At 58.6% G+C, this 18890-nt stretch overlaps 1 protein-coding gene and 1 long non-coding RNA gene across 5 annotated transcripts; one reads left to right on the top strand and one right to left on the bottom strand.

The window, feature by feature from the left end:
• Positions 1-2867: 2867 nt before the first annotated feature.
• On the bottom strand, positions 2868-15744 carry Slc2a7 (solute carrier family 2 member 7). Of its 3 annotated transcripts, none has more exons than XM_063235448.1 (12): positions 15514-15738; positions 14504-14602; positions 11997-12157; positions 11328-11452; positions 10223-10375; positions 9481-9606; positions 8913-9097; positions 8353-8463; positions 7618-7719; positions 6868-6943; positions 5897-6024; positions 2868-5272 (listed from the first exon to the last, which is right to left on the bottom strand). In XM_063235448.1, exons 1-12 carry the CDS (start codon positions 15706-15708, stop codon positions 5210-5212), a joined length of 1524 nt encoding a protein of 507 aa, XP_063091518.1. In that variant the 5' UTR covers positions 15709-15738; the 3' UTR covers positions 2868-5209. The 3 variants fall into 3 exon arrangements, with proteins under 3 accessions (XP_063091518.1, XP_023421388.2, XP_063091517.1); XM_023565620.2 differs by having other exon boundaries at positions 2868-5354; positions 15514-15642; XM_063235447.1 differs by having other exon boundaries at positions 5119-5437; positions 15514-15744.
• LOC111757181 (uncharacterized) lies at positions 9137-18507 on the top strand. Of its 2 annotated transcripts, XR_010042912.1 has the most exons (5): positions 9137-9384; positions 10189-10346; positions 10911-12127; positions 14449-14588; positions 16719-18507. It is a non-coding gene; the product is annotated as an uncharacterized LOC111757181 (long non-coding RNA). The 2 variants fall into 2 exon arrangements; XR_010042913.1 differs by lacking the exon at positions 10911-12127.
• Positions 18508-18890: the final 383 nt, after the last annotated feature.

The following is an 18890-nucleotide window of genomic DNA, read 5'->3' on the forward strand; positions in this document are numbered from 1 at the left end:
GCTTCAAGCCCTCCTGTGGTTTCCATCACAGAAACTAAATCCAAAGCCCTAATTGTGGGCTGCACCACTGGCCCCTGGCTGCTCTCTGGACACGAGCTCACCCCTCGCCCTGTCGGTCTGTGGTATTGCTTAGCTATATCTTACACACCCCGGCCACAGGCCCTTTGCATGTGCTCTGACTGGATGGAGGGTGTGGGCCTCCACTGCTTGCTGTGCTTTTCTACATCACAGACAGAGGCCACTGGCCCATCTTCTCTCCTGCCCTGGAGGTGGGCAGTGAGTTTGAGGGGACCCTGGCCGTCTCAGCAGACACTATAGGTGGGGACAAGGTATGGCCCCTTTATCACTGGACAACCAGGAGAGTGATGGGGGATTATCCACTTGAAACACGAGAAGGTAGAAAGACCTCTGTGTTTAAAATTTTCTCAGAGGGATGGGGTGTGGCTCAGCGGTGAGCATTGAGGGGACCCTGGGGTCCGTCCCAGCACTGCTAAGAGAAAGGAAGAGAATTCCCGGTTGGCTCCTCCTCCTCCTCCTCCTCCTCCTCCTTCTCCTTTTTTTTTGGGTACTGGGAATGGAACTCATGACCTCACACTTGCCAGGCAGACGCTGTGCCATTGAGCTGTGTCCCTGGTGGCTTAATTCTTAAATGGAGCACTGAGGCACAGCCCCGCGATCCCAGATCTCTAGGAGGCTGAGGCAGGAGGGTGGCAGGGTTGAGCCAGAGCACTTTGTGACTTAGTGAGACTCTGTCTCAATATCAAAAGGGCAGGGGATGTAGCTCAGTGCAAAGGTCCAGGTTTCCAGGACTAAAAGAAAAAAGCATTCTTCAAGCTTTTAGCAAATTCTGGTCAGTTAGGCTTGCTTAGTTCTGAAGTAGCAACAGTGGAGCCGGTGTAACCTTTGGAGCGCTGAGGATTTGTTTGGAGACAGGGCAGGTGTGAAATGTGTGTGTGGGGCCCAGTTAGGTTAGAAGGAACAGCCTTGCTGCTGTAATAATGAAAGAAACAAATAATAAAAGCAACTCCAGCGCTCGGGAGGCTGAGGCAGGAGGATCGCTGTGAGTTCCAGGCCAGCCCGGGCTGCACAGTGGGATTACAGGAGTGCACCGCCACCGCTGGCCCCTATTTTTTGAAACATTGTCTCGCTGGGTTGTCCAGGCGGGACTCGAACTTTTAACCGTGTTGTCTCAGCCTCCCGGAGCCCTGGGATTGCAACCTCCACCACCAAAGCTGGTTCAGGGCTCACTGTTTATGTTAAATCACCGCAGGGGGAGCACCCCGCATCCCTCTCCCTCGAGCAGCGCTGCGCACTTCCCCTGGGAACGTGCTGCCCTCCAGCGGCCACAGTGAGAACCACAGGGCCGATGCCTGGAGGACCTGCGAGCTTCTCTTCGGTGCTTCCAAGTTCTCACGTTGGCCCAGAGACCTGTAAATGTCCTGCGGAAAGATCTGCATATATCAAGGACCCCGGATGGCTCTAGGGAGGGACAGAGACTGCCCCAGGCCACTGCCGGGGCTCAAATTTCAAAGCACCTTCACATCTGTGCCTGTAATTCCAGGGCCCTGGGAGGCTGAGGCAGGAGGAGCCCAGCCCGGGCAGTTTGAGACCTTGTATCCAAAATGTACAAAAGGGCTAGGTCTGGGGCTTTGTGTCACCACCCAGGTTCATCTCCTCTACGGCAGGAAAACAAAAGGAATGAAACAATTGAGGCCCAGAACCCTTTGTCCTCCCAACGGCCCTGCAAGGCGCATACTGGCACTGACACTATCATAACCCCACTCCTCAGATTGAAAGATGAGGCCCAGAAGACATGGAATACGCGCCAGGGACAGAGCCGGTGCCCAAGCAGGCGGACAGGGTCCAGAATCCATGTCACCAGGTGCTGGTGTGGCTGGGGTGAGCTGTCTGACCACTGGGGCAGCCAAGCCGGGGCTTGGGGGGATCCTGGGACGGTGGGGGTGGGGCTCCTCCTGGAGACGGGCTGAGGAAGTACTGAGTCTTGGGGTGTCGGAGCCCGTGGTCTTACAGAGGCAGAGGCAGGGGCATCAGGCAAGCTGGGGGCTCTCGGACAGAAGAGAGGAGGGGTCCCTGGAAGAGACACCCAGGGAGTGAGCCCTGGGAAACCCCAGGTGCACCCGCAGAACTCTGCTGGGGTGCCACGGGCTGCAGCTCGACTCAGTGTGGCTTTCTGAGTGGCAGTGAGAGGGAGAGGAGCCCCACACCAGACAGCCCCAAGGCCCAGGCCCAGGCTCTTGCACTTCATGGTGTGGTGGCCAATTTGTCTTAAAGTTTCCTCCACTGCCCAAGTTCCAGGACTGGGGATTCGGCCTTGGAAGGGGCATCGATCGAGAAGGGTCTGCCTCCCGGGGTGGCTGGAGCAGCCATCGGGCGCCACCCCAGGGTGAGTTCACTGTGCCTTGGTGCTCGGTGGGAATGAGGGTCCCTGCTTAGCAGACAGAGAATCAACTTCTGGCTCCCCTTAGCCAGCTCCCATGTCTCTCCCAGCACCACCCCATATGCACCGGGAACCCAGCAGCACCACTGAGCCTGGGCCTGGGCCTTGCAGCTCCCATGTGGACGGCGGCTCTCCAGAGGGGCACGGGCCATGCAGCAAGCAAAGTGCAAAGGCTCTGGACCGCCCAGAGCCTTTGGGACCAGCTGCGCCCAGGGCTGGGCAGGCAGGCGCTTGCCAAGTCCAGCAAGGACTCTGCTCTGCTGGTGATGGAGGGAGCCTGTCCCCCACCACTGGCTGGGAGGACGATCCAGGGAGACCCCGGGGGTCAGGATGTCTATGGCATGCGGGGGACTATCAGGGTCGCCAGTGGTCCCATGAGCGCCATTGCCCAGAGACTCGGGCTCACTGACAGAATTTAAATGTTTATTTTTATTTTTTATTTTTCAGATGTTTTTCTTTTTGGTCCCTGGGGCTGGAACTCAGCACCTTATGCTTACCAGGCAGGTGCTGTGCCGCCGAGCTACATCTCTGGCCCCTATTATATTATATATTGTTATCTTCACAATAGTTGCTCAGGCTTGCAGATACAACAATAAAACAAAACAATGCAACAGAACAAAACATTGGCTTTCAAAAGCAAGACAGAAGGAAATCCCTCACAGTTGCTATAATGCATCTTGTGATCCTCCAGGTAGGTGCTCAGCCCACCAGCGTTAGGCCTGCCAAGTCAGTCAGACGCCACAGCACTGAGCTGCTACTTTTTACTCCAGGTCCTGCCCTCTCAGCCTGAGCTCCTCGGAGTCCCGTCTTCACAGGGCCGAGGGGTGGCGGGCGCTCTCCTCCTGTCCCAGGCCAGGACCCGCGGGCTCACGGGAAGGCAGGCAGGCGCGGTTAGGCTGCTGCTTCTCCCTTTGATGTTCCTTTGAGACAGGGGCTCACCAGTACTTCGGGCTGGCCTTGAACTCACAATGATCCGTGTCGGATTTGAGGTGTGTGCCAGCATGCTTGCCTGCTTCTCTTATTTAAAATGTAGTTGGTGTGTGACTTACGTATGTGCCCATGTGGCACTGCCACAGTCAAGCTGATGCGCATTCCCGCGGGGTGTGCTGGTCTGTGCCTGTCTGTAATCTCAGCACAGCGAGAGGCTGAGGCAGGAGGACGCGGTGTGACCCCTGCCGGGGGGACTCAGCAAGTGGCTCAGCAAGACTGTGTCTTGGCCTCTTTCCTTCCTTCCTTCCTTTTTTTCCTTTCTATATATTTCCTGTGGGAGACCAAACTTGGAGTCTCGTGCAACCGCCAGCCCTTGGAGACTGAGTCTCAGAATAAAAATGGAAATAACAAGGGGCTGGAGATGGACCTTCGTTCAATCCTGGCCCGAATTAAAACCCGACATGGCTGGGGATGCAGCTCAGGGCTAGAGGTGCCCCTGGGATCCATCCCAGTACCAGGAAGCTGGACAAAACGGACAGTAAATGGAAATTCCGTCTCGGACTCGTGCAGGACACTGAGGGTTGCCCTCCTCCCGGGGATGGGGCCCCGGTGCTTCCCGAGCGTCCCAGCGACCCCTGGAGAGATCCCACGCCCTGCCCCGTGCTGGGCCCCGGAGCAGCGCCACAGTGTTTCCTGAGTCCAGGAGAACAAGGCCACTTTCAGCAGGGACCCCGGGCACAGCTGGTGGCCAGGCCCGGAGCGGGCCCAGGTCCTGGAGGATCCCCGTCTGGGAAGGCTGTGGATGCCAGGACTTTGCGTTTGCTGCGCTGGGATCTGACCTCCAAGGCCCAGGTGTCCAAGGCCTGGTTCTGCTCCTGACTCTGGGGGTGGGGCGGGCCCTAGGACTATGAAGCCAAACAAACCTTTTCCTTTCTAAGGGAATCCCCTGGGTATTTTGTTACAGCAACATAAAGCTGACCAGTGCACTGAAGTTCACAAATTTTACTTTGAAAAAGTATGTGTACATCTTTAAATTTGGCACCAAAGTAGAATAAAGGTATATATATATATATTGGTACCAGGGATCAAACTCAGGACCTTGCACTTGCCAGGCAGGTGCTTATGCCATTGAGCTAAATCCCCAGCGCACAAATCAAGGTATTTCTGCTTTTGCTTGTTCTGCTGGGGATTACCCCCAGGGTCTTCACACTGAGCTACCTCTCCACCTCTTTTTTGTGTGTGTGTTTTTGAGACGGGGTCTCGCTATGCTTGAGCTCACTTCGTAGCCAGGCTGGTCTCGAACTTGCAAGGATCCTCGCACCTCAGCCCCCTAGTGCTGGGATTGCAGGCGTGAGCCACCATGCCCGGGTCTCCACCTCTTTTTATAGAGATTTTTGTTTTTGGTACCAGGGATTGAACTCAGGAGCTTGAGCTTGCCAGGCAGGCGCTGATGCCACTGAGCAGCCCTCCACCCTTTTTTATTTTACTCTAAGACAGGGTCTTTCTAAGTTGGCCAGGTGGCCTCAAACTGCTGATCCTCCTGCCTCAGCCTCCCAAGTAGCTGGGATTACAGATTGTACCACCAAGTCTGGAAAGGAGTTAAGTCTTATCAACACAAGCATCTGCCCCCACCCTGCCACCCCCTTCCCCCAAGTCTGCATTCCTTGGGGTACAAAGGTCTCACCGCTCTCACCCTTCCTCAGGGAAGGTCACCTAGAACCTGGGCCCTGGGTGATGCACCCCCCTACAGTGCAGTCTGGCTGGGGGGCAGGGCGGGCAGGTGGTGCCCCACTCCAGCTTCCTCCTCCTCTTCCTCCGGGATCACCACCCCGTTCCTCTTGGCGAAGATGCGGTTGATCTCCAGGAAGGTCCTGCCCTTGGTCTCTGGGATGATCACGAAGATGTAGGCGGCGGTGAGGGCACAGAGCCCAGCGAAGATGATGAAGCTGTAGGGACCCAGGCTGGCCTGGGGGTCACGGGACAGGGGCGCCTCGTGGAAAACGGTCCCGATGACACCGGAACACAACCCTTTGCGCCTGGGCTTCCTTCCTGTGTCAGGGGCGAGGGCTGGGTGCTCGGCTCAGAGGGCGAGCAGGAGGGACGGTGACGGGGAGGGGGCCATGCACCTGTGCTGGCCCCTCTTGCTTTCTGTGCCTTTGGGGTTCACAGCCCAGAGCCATGCATAGGTAGTGAGGCCACCCCTGGCGCAGGGGCGCCCTTCCATACGGGACAGACTCATCTCAAGAGCTAGGCCACAGCTGGCCGTGGTGGTGCACCCTGTAATCCCAGCACTCTGAGGCTGAGGCAGGAGGATTGCCGTGAGTTCAAAGCCAGGCTGAACTACACAGTGAGACCTCGTCTCAAAAACAATGACAAAAGCCTCAGCCGGCTGTGTCTCACATGTGCAGGACTGAACAGGTGGACGTCCTTCAGAGAGGGCAGAGGGGGACCCGTCGCTTGCCCCTGGGCAGGGCAGCGGGAAGCGGGGCTGGGTGAAGGGCAGCTCACCTGGATGGACGGGAACACCAAGCCCACGATGAAGTTGGTCAGCCAGTGCACGAGCCCGTCCACTGTGAAGGCGGCCGGCCGCCAGGACTGCAGGAAGAGCTCCGTCCTCACCACGGAGGGCACGGGACCTGGGACACGGGGCACAGGGCTGCTGGGGCACAGTTTGGGACCCAGTCTTCCTTGCCTGGACCTGAGACTCTCATGCTTGCCTGCGGGAGCAGAGAGGAACCCACAACCCACAGCAGGATGGGCGACAGGGGTCCTTTGCAGCATCCCACTGGGGACCTGAGTGTAATTTGCATGTTCCCTGCCCCACAGCCTGCAGGGCCCGGGAGGGGCTGCAGAGGGTGGCCAGGGGCTGCATGTGGTTTGGCAGTGGGCACTTGCCTAGTGTGTCGAGGCCCTGGCTCTTACCCAGCTGTGCACAGAGTCAGGAGAAGAAAGAAGGGGCAGATGGGAGGCGCCTGGGGAGCAGTGACCCTGTGGCTGAGTTAGGGTGCCCAGGGGCCCTTGAGATCTTGCTCCCCAGGACTCCTGGGCTGCGGCAGCGCTGCCCCCTCTGGCCGGAGTGGGGAAGGGCAGCTCCCTTCCCCTCCCTGACACCTCCAGGAAAATGTAACCCCAGGGATCCACCGCACAGGCAGTGACCTAAAGCTAAGGGGCGTGGTTAAGAAGGGCTTATAACATTCAGCGACACCCAGCCTGGAACCCCCTTCCAAATCCTCCCCGGCTTTGAACACAGGCATCTCTGTGGCTCTGGCTACTTGCTGAAGCAGCTCCCAAAGAGCTCTCTCCTGAGGATCTCTCCTGAGTGTCTTTGTGGGACATGATAAACAGAAAATGCAGGAGGCTCTGGACCAGAGCAGAGGACAAGCATTTGGAGGTGGGCCTGGGGGACCTGTCCCCCCCTCCCACAGTTGGGTCCTCAGTGTCTCCCGGGCTCTGCAGGCTGGTGGGGGCGCGGTACTCACTGGGCCCCAGGGAGTGTCCCGCGATGTACACCAGGACGCAGACGATGCCCAGGTAGGACAGCTCAGGGACCGTGTTCTGTGGGGCGGGTGGGGTTGTCAGACCCCACCAGGGTCCCAGCTTCGGCACGGGTTAGGGTGTCTGAGCCTCACAGGGACCTCTGGGGCTTGGCAGGGAGGAGAAGGAGGAGGAGGAGGACAGTGGCAAATTGGTGGCTGCTGTGACCTTTTCCTGGTTTGAGGACGGCCAGCAGGAAGCCTGCCCCTTGTTTACGGGCATGCTGGGCACTGTCCTCTGCACCTGGTGACAGCCACACATTTTATCCTCTGTCGCCCAGCTGAGCTGGCTCCTTCACCTCCATCCTACATAGCGGGGCTCCGAGCTAGAGAGATCTGAACACAGACCAGACCACGAGGACCTCACATCCTTGGCTCTGGCACAGTGGGGCTGTGGGCTCGGATCACCACACCCTCCCGGGACCCAGAGAGATCCTTCTAGGAGCCCCTGGGCTAGGGCAGCCTGCAGAGCACCCTGGCTTCAAGCTGATAGTGTCCTCCTGCCTCCATCCTCCTGAGTGCTCAGATTGCAGGCGAGTGCACCCCCACGCCCTGTGTTAGGTTGGGGAAACCATTGAGCTTGTTTGCGGGTGGGGATAGGTGGCATCTCTGGCCCCAGAGGAGAGGCCTGAGTGCCACCCGACCAGGTGCCCGCCATCCCCATCTCCCACCCTCCTGGCAGGGAGGCAGCGAGACCTGGAAGAGCAGCACCAGAGTCAGCACCAGGCAGGCGCAGCCGCAGATGCCATAGCCAGAGAGCAGCAGCAGACGCCGCCCCATCCGCTCCACGGCGAAGGCCTGCGGGGACGTGGCAGTGAGGGCCCTGCTGGCCCGTGTCCGGGGGTTCCCGTCCCCCCTCCTGGTGTCAGGCCTGCCCTCCTCATCCAGCCTTGCTACCCTGGCCGCCTCGGCCACTCCTGCCTCGCCCTCTCCTCTGGGTCCCAGACATGCAGCCTCGGGTCCCACCAGGACCCCGCCACCTCCCGCCCGGGGACCACAGCTGGGCAGTGCCAGGAGGGGCAGCACTCTGGTCAACGGAGAAGCCAGAGTGGACCCAACTTCTCGGTGTGGGACTGGGAGGACCACTGTGCTCTGGCCTCCCCCTAGGGGCAGCGACTGTGCCAGTGATGGAAAGTGACCTGCAGGGCTGGGAGGGCTGGGTGGGACCGGAAGCGGCATTGGAGGAAGAAGGGAAGGAAAGATGGAGGAAGAGGGCAGAGGAAAGACAGCCAGGCTCGGGGCCAGGTGTTGAGCATCCAGCCCTGAATTGGCACCTGTCACACTGGGGACCGGGCCACCAGAGTTGGCCTCACGCAGGGCCTGGGTTTGCAGGTGTGCTGGCCACCTGGTCTAAGCCTCGCTGGGTGCAGGCAGAGGACCCTGACCTGCAGGGCTCCAGCGGCCTCCAGAGGTCACGTCCTGGTCACTCACCGACATGACGGTCATCACGATGTTGACCACACCGGCGCCCACAGTCACATATTGGGACTGCGTGGCGTCCACGCCGGCCGATATGTAGATGGTGTCTGCGTAGTAATTGATCTAAAACCCGAAGCCAGGCTGTGAGGAAAGGCTGGAGACACGGCACTGGCTTCCTGTCCTCCCCTCCAGCGCCACCAAGGCAGGGAAGCCCGGGATGGGGACTGTGGGACACGGAGGAGGCAGTGGGTGGTGGTGGGGTTAGAACACGGGGAACTCAGGGCCAGGGCTCTGTAACCCTGAGCCTCAAGTCTGCATCCCCAGAGTGGGAATCTCCAGGGCTCTGGGAGGCTGAGGCAGGAGGCCCCCAAACTGGAGCCACATCAGGGCAACAGCCCTGGCTAAGCTGGCCAGCCCCCCGCCCTCAGCATGCTCCTGCCTCAGCCTCCCGAGTAGCTGGGATTAGGTTGGCACCGTGAAGCCCGGCGTGCATCGGGGTCTGCTTCCATGCAGAGGCCCCCGCGTGTCCCTCCCGGGGCGCACATCCCGCCGCCCGGGGCCCGGGCACGCACTGCGCTAATCCCCGACAGCTGCTGGCCGGCCATGAGCACGACGACCGACACAAGCTGCCAGCGCAGCGGTCGCTGGGCCACCAGGCGGCGCAGGGACGCGGGGCCCACGGCGCGCTCCGCCTGCTCCTCCGCGTGCATCTCCTGCAGCTCCGCCTCCACGTCGCCGCGTCTCAGCCTGCGCAGAGCTGCAGGGGGCGGGGGGTGGTGGGGTGGAGGTGGTGGGGGGCGGTGCAGGCTGTCTGGGTCCGGCCACGCGCTCCCCAGCCTGCTGTGCCCCGCCTGCACTGCGCACCCTGACTGGGGCTGCGATGGAACCCAACCCGCCGCACTGAGCGCACCTCCAGCCCTGTTTAGTTTTTGAATCAGGGGCTTACTAAGCTGCCCAGGTTGGGCTCGAATTTGAGATCCTCCTGCCTCAGCCTCCCAGAGTGCTGGGATGACAGGACTGCATCACCCCACTGGGCTGGGAGAGGTATTGGGGGTGTGGGCTGGGTGGGAGGAGAGGCCCCAGAGGGAAGAGGCTAGGGTCGGGTGGGATTAGGGTTAGGGCTGAGGTCAGGATCAGTACCTCGCCTCGTGGCCTCTTCATCTCCTTTCTGGATCAGGGTGTATCGGGGGCTCTCGGGGAAGAAGGGCAGAGACAGCAGCTCCAGGATCGCAGGGACCCCTGTCACAGCCAGGAGGACGGGCCAGCCTGGGGGACGCAGGAGAGGCCTTGAGACCGGGCGGGGTGGGGAGGGCGCTGGGCTCGTGGCCAGGTGCCAGGTCCTCCCCGCGGCCGAGCCAGGAGAGTGACCACGCTGGCTCCGTGGTCACTGGCTTGGCTGCTTCTTCCCGGCACAGCTAGGGGTCGAGAATATGGGCCTGGGAGGGGGATCCAGGCCACGTGTGGACCCGGGCCAGGTTCCTGAGCTTAGGTGCGGACCTGTGGCTGTGCCCTACCTGGGCCTCCTCAGTCTCCTCCTGTCCCGCCCCCGGGACCCTTGACCTGTCTTCAGACAACATCCTGCTCCTGCCTCACCTAGAGAACCAGAGCCCTGGAAGATGCTGCCCCTGTGCCCACGTCGTGGCCCTGGTGGCTGCCCCTACTGCCCCCACACCAGGTCCCCCTGCCATGCCATGGCTCCCGGAGCAGCTAAGCCAGCTGGTGTTTTCCAGATCACTGAGGGGACGCCAAGGCCACTGTGTCCCCAAGCTGCTCATGCAGCTCCAGCCCCTGTGACTCAGCCTGATACCGAGGGCTGGGGTCCTGTGTCCCCCTGTCTCCCCATCCCAGCTCCCCCCACGGTGACCTCCCTGGCCCGAGGTACCTGTGGCATTGCCCAGGATGGCCCGGAGGCTGAGGATCTGTGCCAGGAAGATTCCGAAGATGACAGACACCTCGACCATGGAACCCAGTGCGCCGCGTAGCTCCTTGGGGGCCAGCTCTCCCAGGTACATGGGGAGGGCATTGAAGGCCACGCCTGGCTCAGAGGAAGGAGATGAAGGCTGGACAAGGGCTGTCCCCAGCCCTGCAGAACCCCAGAACCCACGAATTCAGTGCGATTCCTCGGCCCCCCCATTGCTCCGGATGTCAGCCTCTCCGTGACTGAGCAGAACCAGCTGTCCTTGATCTTTCAGGCTGGACTTGTACCAAACTCCCCATAGGGACATGCCAGGGTGGGAAGAGAATGTGCCTTTCCTTCCTAGGGACCAGCCTGGGCCATCGGTGACAGGCAGTCGTCCGCCAGGACTTAGCCGTAGGAGGGCCTTAGGGTTACTGCTTTGGCTTATTTCCTGCTATTTCTAAAGCATGGGTACCTGGTAGAGCTTTTTGTTTGTTTGTTTTTGGGACAGCAACTTACTGTGTAGTTCTGCCTGGCCTTGTGCTCACTATGCAGCCCAGCTGGCCTCAAATTCACAATGATCCTCCTGCCCCAGCCTCCAGAGTGCTGGGATTATGGCACCATGGTATATATAACTGGATAGCAATTTTTGTTTTGTTTGTTTTTTAAATAGAAGAAACCCTGAAGTAACTGCTCGCCTGCTGACCAAGACCCAAATTCTCGAGCGATGCCTGGTAAAACCCTATGGGTTTTCTGTGCGTAAAGTGTTTCTTTTTTTTTTTTTTTTTTTTGTGGTACCAGGGATCCAACTCATGACCTTGTACTTGCCAGGCAGGCGCTTATGCCACTGAGCTAAATCCCTAGCTGCTGTAAAAATGTTTCTGAAGAGAAGATTTTGTTAAAGGAAGGGAAGGGGCTGGAGAGCAAGAGGTTTGCAAGGCCCTGGGACAGATTGAGGAGGAGGAGGAGGGGAAATCTGCAGACAGGGACACTGGGGACCCCGGCCACGCCTGCCAGCCACGGAGGCATCTCAGAGCCCTGGGCATCCCGGGGTGCTGTGGCAGGTGGGGGCCTCTGTGACCCTGGGTACCTGCGCAGACTCCCACCAGCACCCGTGAGACGATAATCAGCTCGAACGCCCGGGCCACGCCGCTGACACCCATCAGGATGGCGGGGATGATGGCCAAGATGCTGTTGATCAGCAGGGCTCCCTTTCTGCAAGACAGGGCCAGGCCAGAGCATGGTGCGGGCCCGGGAGGGGCTGGGCTCTGTCCCTCTGGTGCTCAGTGGGGTTCCAGGAGCTGCTTAGGAAACAGAACCAACTTCCTGCTCCCCTGAGCAGGTTCCACCTGCCTCCCCAGCTCCGGCAGGTGCAGCACGCAAAGTGCAAAGATCCGGGCAGCGTTTGCAACGCAGGTTGGAGAGCAGACACGTGTCTGACCCCTCCTGACCCGAGCTCAGAGTTCCAGCTCAGAGCAGGCTGCCCCCACTGCTGGCTGGCCGGTCCCTGCACTCGGGGTGACCCCGTCAAAGACCTTTGGGACCAGCTGTGCCCAGGGCTGGGCAGGCAGGCCCTTGCTAAGTGCAGTGAGGACTCTGCTCTGCCGGTGACGGAGGGATGCTGTTCTCATGCCATTGCCTGGGAGGGTGATCCAGGGGGACCCCGGGGGTCAGGATGTCTACAGCACGCTGGGAACTGTCAGGGCCCCCTTGAAGCTGTATTGCCCAGAGATTTGGCTTCGCTGACAGTCGGATTTACCTGCCACACCGATCCACCAGCAGGCCAACCCCAAGGGATCCCAGCAGGCCGCCCAGGGGGAACATGGACACCGTGCAGGACCACAGCAGCAGCAGCGTGTTCCCATCCAGGGGCACTCCGTAGCGCTCGAAGTAGGTTTGGTTATAAAATGACTTCAAGACCTGTAAAGCATGGCCCCATCTACAGCCTGGACTCTTAGGAGACTCAAGGGAGATAGTGGCATAGTCATCACATAGGAATGTTTCTTTGCAAACCATGGGATGCAGGTCTTTGTGGGCTCCCCAGGGCTGAGTAATCTGCTCTGTGACAAAGGAGGTGGGAAACCAGTTGCACAAAAAAATCACAAAAATTCGTCCTTGCCCCGCTGTGCCTGTAGCCCCAGGAGCCTGGGAGGCTGAGGCAGAAGGATTCAAAGTTCAGCCTGGCAATTCAGCAATTCAGCTTATCTCGAAGAGGGGGTGGGGATGGGGGTGTAGCTCAGCTCAAAGGCCCTGGATTCAAACCCCAATGCCAAAAACAAATACATAGTAAAAAACAAACCTTTGTTATAAAAATTCCCTTTCAGAAGTTACTCTGCGAGAGGTGTCATGGGAAATGTTCATACTAACTGTGCAACTTTTTTTTTTTTTGAGTATTTAAAAAAAATTATTATTTTGTCTTTTCGAGACCGGGTCTCACTATGCAGTTCAGACTGGCCTGAGCTCACTTTGTAGCCCAGGCTGGTCTTGAACTCACAAGATCCTCCTGCTGCAGCCTCCTGAGTGCTGGGATTAGAGGCTTATGCCACCATGCCCAGCCCAACTGTGGGACTTTGGGGATAATTTTTCGAAGCTGTGAGTTCTGGAAAGCATATAGGCTCCAGAGGAAATCTGGGCTCTGTGGTTTGAGAGCTGGGGGGCACATTGCTTGATTCAGAACTGATGTCCCAGGGGGGCACCACCCACCACCCGGGGGCGTACACTCTCCCCCTCCCCCCATCCTGCAAGAAGCTCTGGGTTCAGCCTCCAGCACCACCAAGCAAAGCTGACCTCATGCACAGTCAAGGGGTGTTCCAGCCAGGACAGAGTTTGAGTGGGCAGACACACACAACTCCTGTGCACACATGGTGGTGCACGCGTGTTAGCATAGGTGTGTAATGCGTGCCAGGAACGGTGTTAGGGTCCCTCCTACAAAGCATTATGTGTAAGTGAACCACACTGATTCTTTTTGTTTTTTTTTTTTGGCTTTTTTTTTTTTTCGTTTTTATCGGTACCAGGGATCGAACTCACGACTGCCTGCTTTCAAGGCAGGTGCTTATGCCCTGAGCTAAATCCCCAGCCCCAAGACACACTGATTCTTTTTGAGACAGGATCTCTCTAGACTGGCCTTGTCTCAGCACCCTCCTGCCTCAGCCTCTTGAGTAGCTGGGATTCTGGGTACCTCCCATTTTTGTTTCCACTGTATCAGGAATGGAATCCAGGGCCTCCCCACAGAGCTGCAACCTCAGTCCTTGTTTATTTTTTTGTTTGTGAGACAGGGTCTTGCTGTGTAGTCCAGGGTGATTTTGAACTCACTACGTAGTTCAAACTGGACTCGAACTCATGGCAACCCTCCTGCTTCAGCCTCCCAAGTGCCAGGATTATAGGCATGCGCCACGATGCTTGGCTTATTTATTGGCTTTTGAAGCAGAGTCTCACTAAGTCGCTAAGTCCCCCAGGTGGGCTCACACTTGCAGTCTGTCTGCCTCAGCCTTCCAGGGTGCTGGGGTACAGGGGTGAACCACCACACCTGGCTGCTGATTTTAAAAAGTCCTGCAGGTCTCACACATCCTGGTGACTGGTGACCCCACCTGCTCTGCCCAGATGCGGGCTCCTGTCCCTCCGTGGCTTCAGGGGCCTCTTTCCTGCACCTGGGCCCTCTGTCCGAGTGGTTGGTCTTCCCCCGTCTGCCCATCCTCCATCAGTGTACAGAACGCCCCGCCCCCTCCTTGAGGTTTCATTGGTCGGCTTTCCTGGAAAGTGACACCCTTCAAAAATATGTCTCTGCTCTGGGTCTTCCTCTCCTCTCCTCTTTTTGATTGAGACTGGGTCTCACTGGGCAGGCCAGGCTGGCCTCAAACTTGTAGCAATCTTCCTGCCTCAGCCTCCTGGGGGCCAGGATTACAGGTGAGAGTCACCAGCTGGCTCTTCCCGTTCTCTCTGGATCTCCATCAAGCTTGCCTCTCCTGCTGTCATAAAGGACACTTGTGCCCTCCAGCTAGTCCTCACTGGGACACTTTTCTTAGGGACTGCGGCCCTCAGCAAGACCTCTCTCTTTGCTTACCCTCACCCCAGGCTCCACCCCAATGCCCTCAGGGCTGCACCCTGGACCCCTTCTCTCCACCATCAACAGGTTGCTGAGCTTGGAGGAGGATGTGAGGCTTGAACCCCAAAGTGCCAGGCAGTGAGTCCCTGTCCCCTGGCCTCTGCCATAGGTACCTGGAGAAGAGAGTATCCCACCTGCCCCCAGCCGTTGCCCTCTGTGCCCACCTGGTGCGGCGTGTTGACCACAGCGATGTTGTAGCCGTACTGGAAGCCGGAGCCCAGGGAGGAGCTCAGCGTTGCCAGCACCAGGGTGAGTGTGAGCTGCTGTGGAGGGGAGAGCAGGGTGGGGGCTCTGCAGGGTACCCTGGCCTCCACCTCTTGCCATCCCAGATGGGACGCAGTCAGCCCAGGGGAGAAGGGAGGGAAGGGCCTGAGCCAGGCCACCAGGGGGCTTGAGCCCACTTCTGAGCTCCTCGGCACTCTGTCCCTCCTCATGAACCCATTTGAGTATTCCCAGCCTGTGCTAAGGCCCTGAGGTGACATAGGAAGTGCAGGTGCTTCAGAGACCAGGCCAGCCATGCGCTGTCCCTGCAGTCGCCTCCCCAGTGAGGGGGCCACAAAGTGAACACATAGATGGGGAACCCCAAGCAATGGCAGTGCCCTGGGGCAGGGTGCCAGATGATGGACAGAAACCAGCAATGCCAGGGTCCTTGTCAGTGGGGGGACAGGAGGTGGCTTGGGAAGGGCCCGGCTCTATCGCCACAGAGGGACTGGTACAGGCAGAGAGCCCTGGTCCCTACGCTGTCCTGAGGGATCCGGGGCAGGTTTCCATGGAAGTCCTGAAACCCCGAGGGGCTCAGGGACAGAGGTTGAGGTCCAGGTCTGTGGGCGCCTCCCAGAGGGTCCCCAAGGCCAGCTCTCCACTGGCACTGCCGCCCAACCCACTGCACCCTGCAGGACTCCCACAGCCTGAGCCCAGGGCCAGCCAGAGAGAGGGGGACAGATGGGGATTCCTTTAGGGGACACATCCCTGTGACCCTGTGGGGGCCAGGAAGGCGAGGGGCACATATTCAGTGCCCTTGGTCTCCCTGAACCTCCTCTGCAGTGGCCGCTCCTCTGTGGGCCTCTGGGCAGGCATGGCCCCGATGCGTAGAACTGATCCCGCCTGCACCCTGCAGGACCCCAGTGGGGCAGAAGGGGGCCAGGAAGGCCGGGCCTCCCAGGTGGGTGCTTACCCCCTCCCTGGGCAGGGTGGCCCCAGGGGTCCCCGTCCTGCCGTCCTCCACCATCCTGCTGGAGCTCCCCGTGTCTAATGCCTGGGCCGGGCTCAGCGCCTGCCAGCCCTGCTCGGTCTCCCTGCCTGCTTGCCCTCTGGACCGTGCCAGCTCCCCCAGGCTGATAAGATACAGGCAGCGTTTCCCCACTGCCATTCACACACAGCGTGAGTTTTATCTTTGCACCCGACTGGCAGCTCCACAGTTGCTGCTGTTGGTCCCAGAAGTGGGGAGCTCCAGCGCTGGTGGACCTGGCCTGGACCGGGGGCTTCCCTTGTGCTGTATACAGGCTTCCTCAGATGCGCTGGGACTCTCTGTTCATCCCGGATTAAGGAAAAATAAAATACTGTATGTGTGTGTGTCTGATGCTGGCCTTGAATTTAAGATTGCTCCGCCCCTGAACTACGGACTCAGCCCCCTGTAGTTTTTATTTTGAGACACTGTCTCCCTCAATTTCTCAGGCAGGACTTGAACTTGTGATCTTTCTGCCTCAGCCTCCCGAGTGTTGGGATTAGAGGCTTGGGACACCATGCCTGGCTTTGAAACATTTTTTTAAAGAACAAAACTTTTATATTTCTAATTACACCATATGTGGCTGTGGTTTGGCTCTGTGATGTTCCCCAGGGGCCCGGGTGCTAGCCGGGCATGGTGGCTCACACATGTAACCCCAGTACTCGGGAGGCTGAGGTGGGAAGATCCGTGCAAGTTTGAGACCAGCCTGGGACACAAAGTGAGCTCAAGGCCAGCTTGAACTGTATAGTGAGACCCTGGCTTTTTGAGACCCCGTCTCAAAAAAGACAAAAAGGGGCTGGGGATTTAGTTCAGCAGCATAAGCGCCTGCCTTGCAAGCAGGCAGTCGTGAGTTCGATCCCCGGTACCGATAAAAATGAAGACAAAGAAAAAAAAAACAAAAAAAGCTTTGGTGCTGGGAGGGCCTGGGAGTTGGTAGCCCAGTGGGAGGTTCTGGGCCCCTGGGGTGTGCGTGGGAAGGGGCGGGGGACACTGGCCTCTCCCTTTCTTTTCGAAGGTGAATGGGCTGCATCAGTCTGGTGCTGCCCCTGCAGGGCTGGCCCTGCACAGGCCTCAGAGCATCGGGATCCACTGCCAGGGACTGCAACCCCGTGTCTTCTCTTGTTTCGGTTGCTAGCTCTGGCATTTTGTTACAGGAAGGAAAACGGCTATGAACATTAAAAGTCAATGAGTTACTGAGCAAAGATGCCTCCTGTTCCAATCATCCCTACTGGAAAATGGATCGGAACATGGTTGAAGACTCAGGATGCATGAAAATCTTAAGCTGTGAGCAAAACATGTGGTGAACGTTTAAAAATTTTAAGCCAGGGGTGGTGGTGGGCAGCCGTGGTCCCAGCACTGGGGAGGCTGAGGCAGGATTGAAGGGAGCTCAGACCAGCCTGCGCTGCACAGTGAATTCAAGGCTGGCTGAACTGGAGCTGCCACCCATCCGGCTCAGAGACTGATCCAACACTCCTGCTGCTGACTGAGGCAGCTCCGGAGTCCACTTTCCCGAGTGTCTGGCTGCACTGGCGTGGCCACTTCCATGCCCTGAATGAGCTCTGAACACTTCCCCTTGGTGACCGGAAGTCACGCTGCACTGGATCTGGATATCAGGCGATCAGGACATGGCGGGGTTTTATTTTTGGTACTGGGGCTCAAACTCACCAGCTCACCTGCCTGCCCGTGCCCTTGCACCGCTGAGCTAAATCCCTGGCCCCCAAAAGGGTGTTTCTACAACCTGCCTCCCCACAGGAGGGTGCTTGGCCACAGCATATCTGGTCAAACCTTGGGGACACTGGCACGTGGGGAAACATGGAAACAACCCACGTGTCCATCATGATGCATAAATAAAATTTGATGAAGTGTTTTAAAAATGTAAACATCCACCCTATACTTTGATCACAGTTTTGGCCATGCCACCCCGAGGGGGCTGGTTGAGGCAGATCTCAGAGGCTAAGCAAGGTCAGCAGGTCAGCAGGTCAGCAGGTGGGTGGGGACTCTGCCCTGTGCTCTGCTCACACCTGGAGCGCCCAGCTTCCCGGGATCAGGTTCAGGCGCCTTTGCATGGCCGAAGCTCTGCCAACCAGTGAGCTCTGCGCTGGTCACTAGAAGACCTCGACTGTGAGTCCCTCAGGACCAGCCGGGCCTGTGTTCTCTGGGCTGGGCCACAGCACCATGTTCCGTGCCCTGCATGGACATTATGTGTCCCCTGCCTTTCTGGAGTCCACACGCCAGTGAAGGCAATGGAGAAGCCATGACCTTCCAGTCCCTGCATCTGCTCTGCCCATCCTCATGCCAGTTTCCAGGTGCCAGCCAGGCCACCAGCTTCGAGACCAGTGCAGATGAGAGCTACGGGTGCAGCGCGGAGCCCTGGGTCCTCCAGCTGCAGGGAGCCTCACGCGGTCAGACCCATGCCACGGGCCCCAGAAGGGTCTCCTAGGGGACTCGCTCCTGCACCTGCAGAGGTGAGGGATCCCATTGCGAACCACCTGCAGGATGTGGTGCGGGTCCTGGCGTCCCCAGGGCCAGAGGCAGGAGTTACAATGACAAAGGTGGAAAGGAGTGTGTCTCACAGGCTCAGCAGTGAGACAGGGGCTGAGGTGTCCTTCTACACTGTCCTCCCTGGCCAGGCCCCCGGCTGGAGGGTCCCCCTGCCTAGATCACCTGCTCACGCGTGGTCCTGTCTATGGAGCCACTGCTCGGTACACAGTGGTGTTTGCTGCCTGTTACATTCCTAGCTCCCTGAGGTCAGGTCCTCACTCTGAGTGCTTCCTGCCCACCCCTATGCATTCCCAGCCCACCTGCGGTTCCCTGATTTGGTGCCCACAGCCTCTCTGTCCTGACCTACACACTGCTGTCTGTCCTCCTGCTATATTTGGCTGAGGTCATTTTCTGTATTTTACTTGTGGCTTTGTCTTTGAGATAAAAGCTTGGTGCAAAGTACCTACAGATGGCTGAGAGTACTTAATACACAGCACCCACCTAAGCACTAGCAGCACATAAGCTCAGTCCATTTCCATAATGGCCCTGGGAGGCGTCTTAGGTCCATTTTCAGCTTAGGCAGAGATCTCAGCAATCTGCCCACGGCGCTCAGCTGATGAGGTGGACCCCGGGTCTGAACTCAGGGATGGCTCAGTGGGATGCTGGGGTCTCCTGAGTGTGTCCCGTGGCCTGGGTGCCCCCAGGAAGCTGAGTGAAATGCAGTGGTTGTGGTCCCCAGCCCAGGAATGAGACCTCAGCACTGCTCAGCGTGGGAGCCCCGTCCCAGCCATGCTGGCCTGGGCCACCCTAACCTCTGCACAGAAGCCGTGACACCCTGCCCCAGA

This window comes from Cavia porcellus, unplaced genomic scaffold (assembly GCF_034190915.1).
Source record: "Cavia porcellus strain 051 isolate PalLab524CR breed Dunkin Hartley unplaced genomic scaffold, mCavPor4.1 scaffold_25, whole genome shotgun sequence".
NCBI classification, from domain to species: Eukaryota; Metazoa; Chordata; class Mammalia; order Rodentia; family Caviidae; genus Cavia; species Cavia porcellus.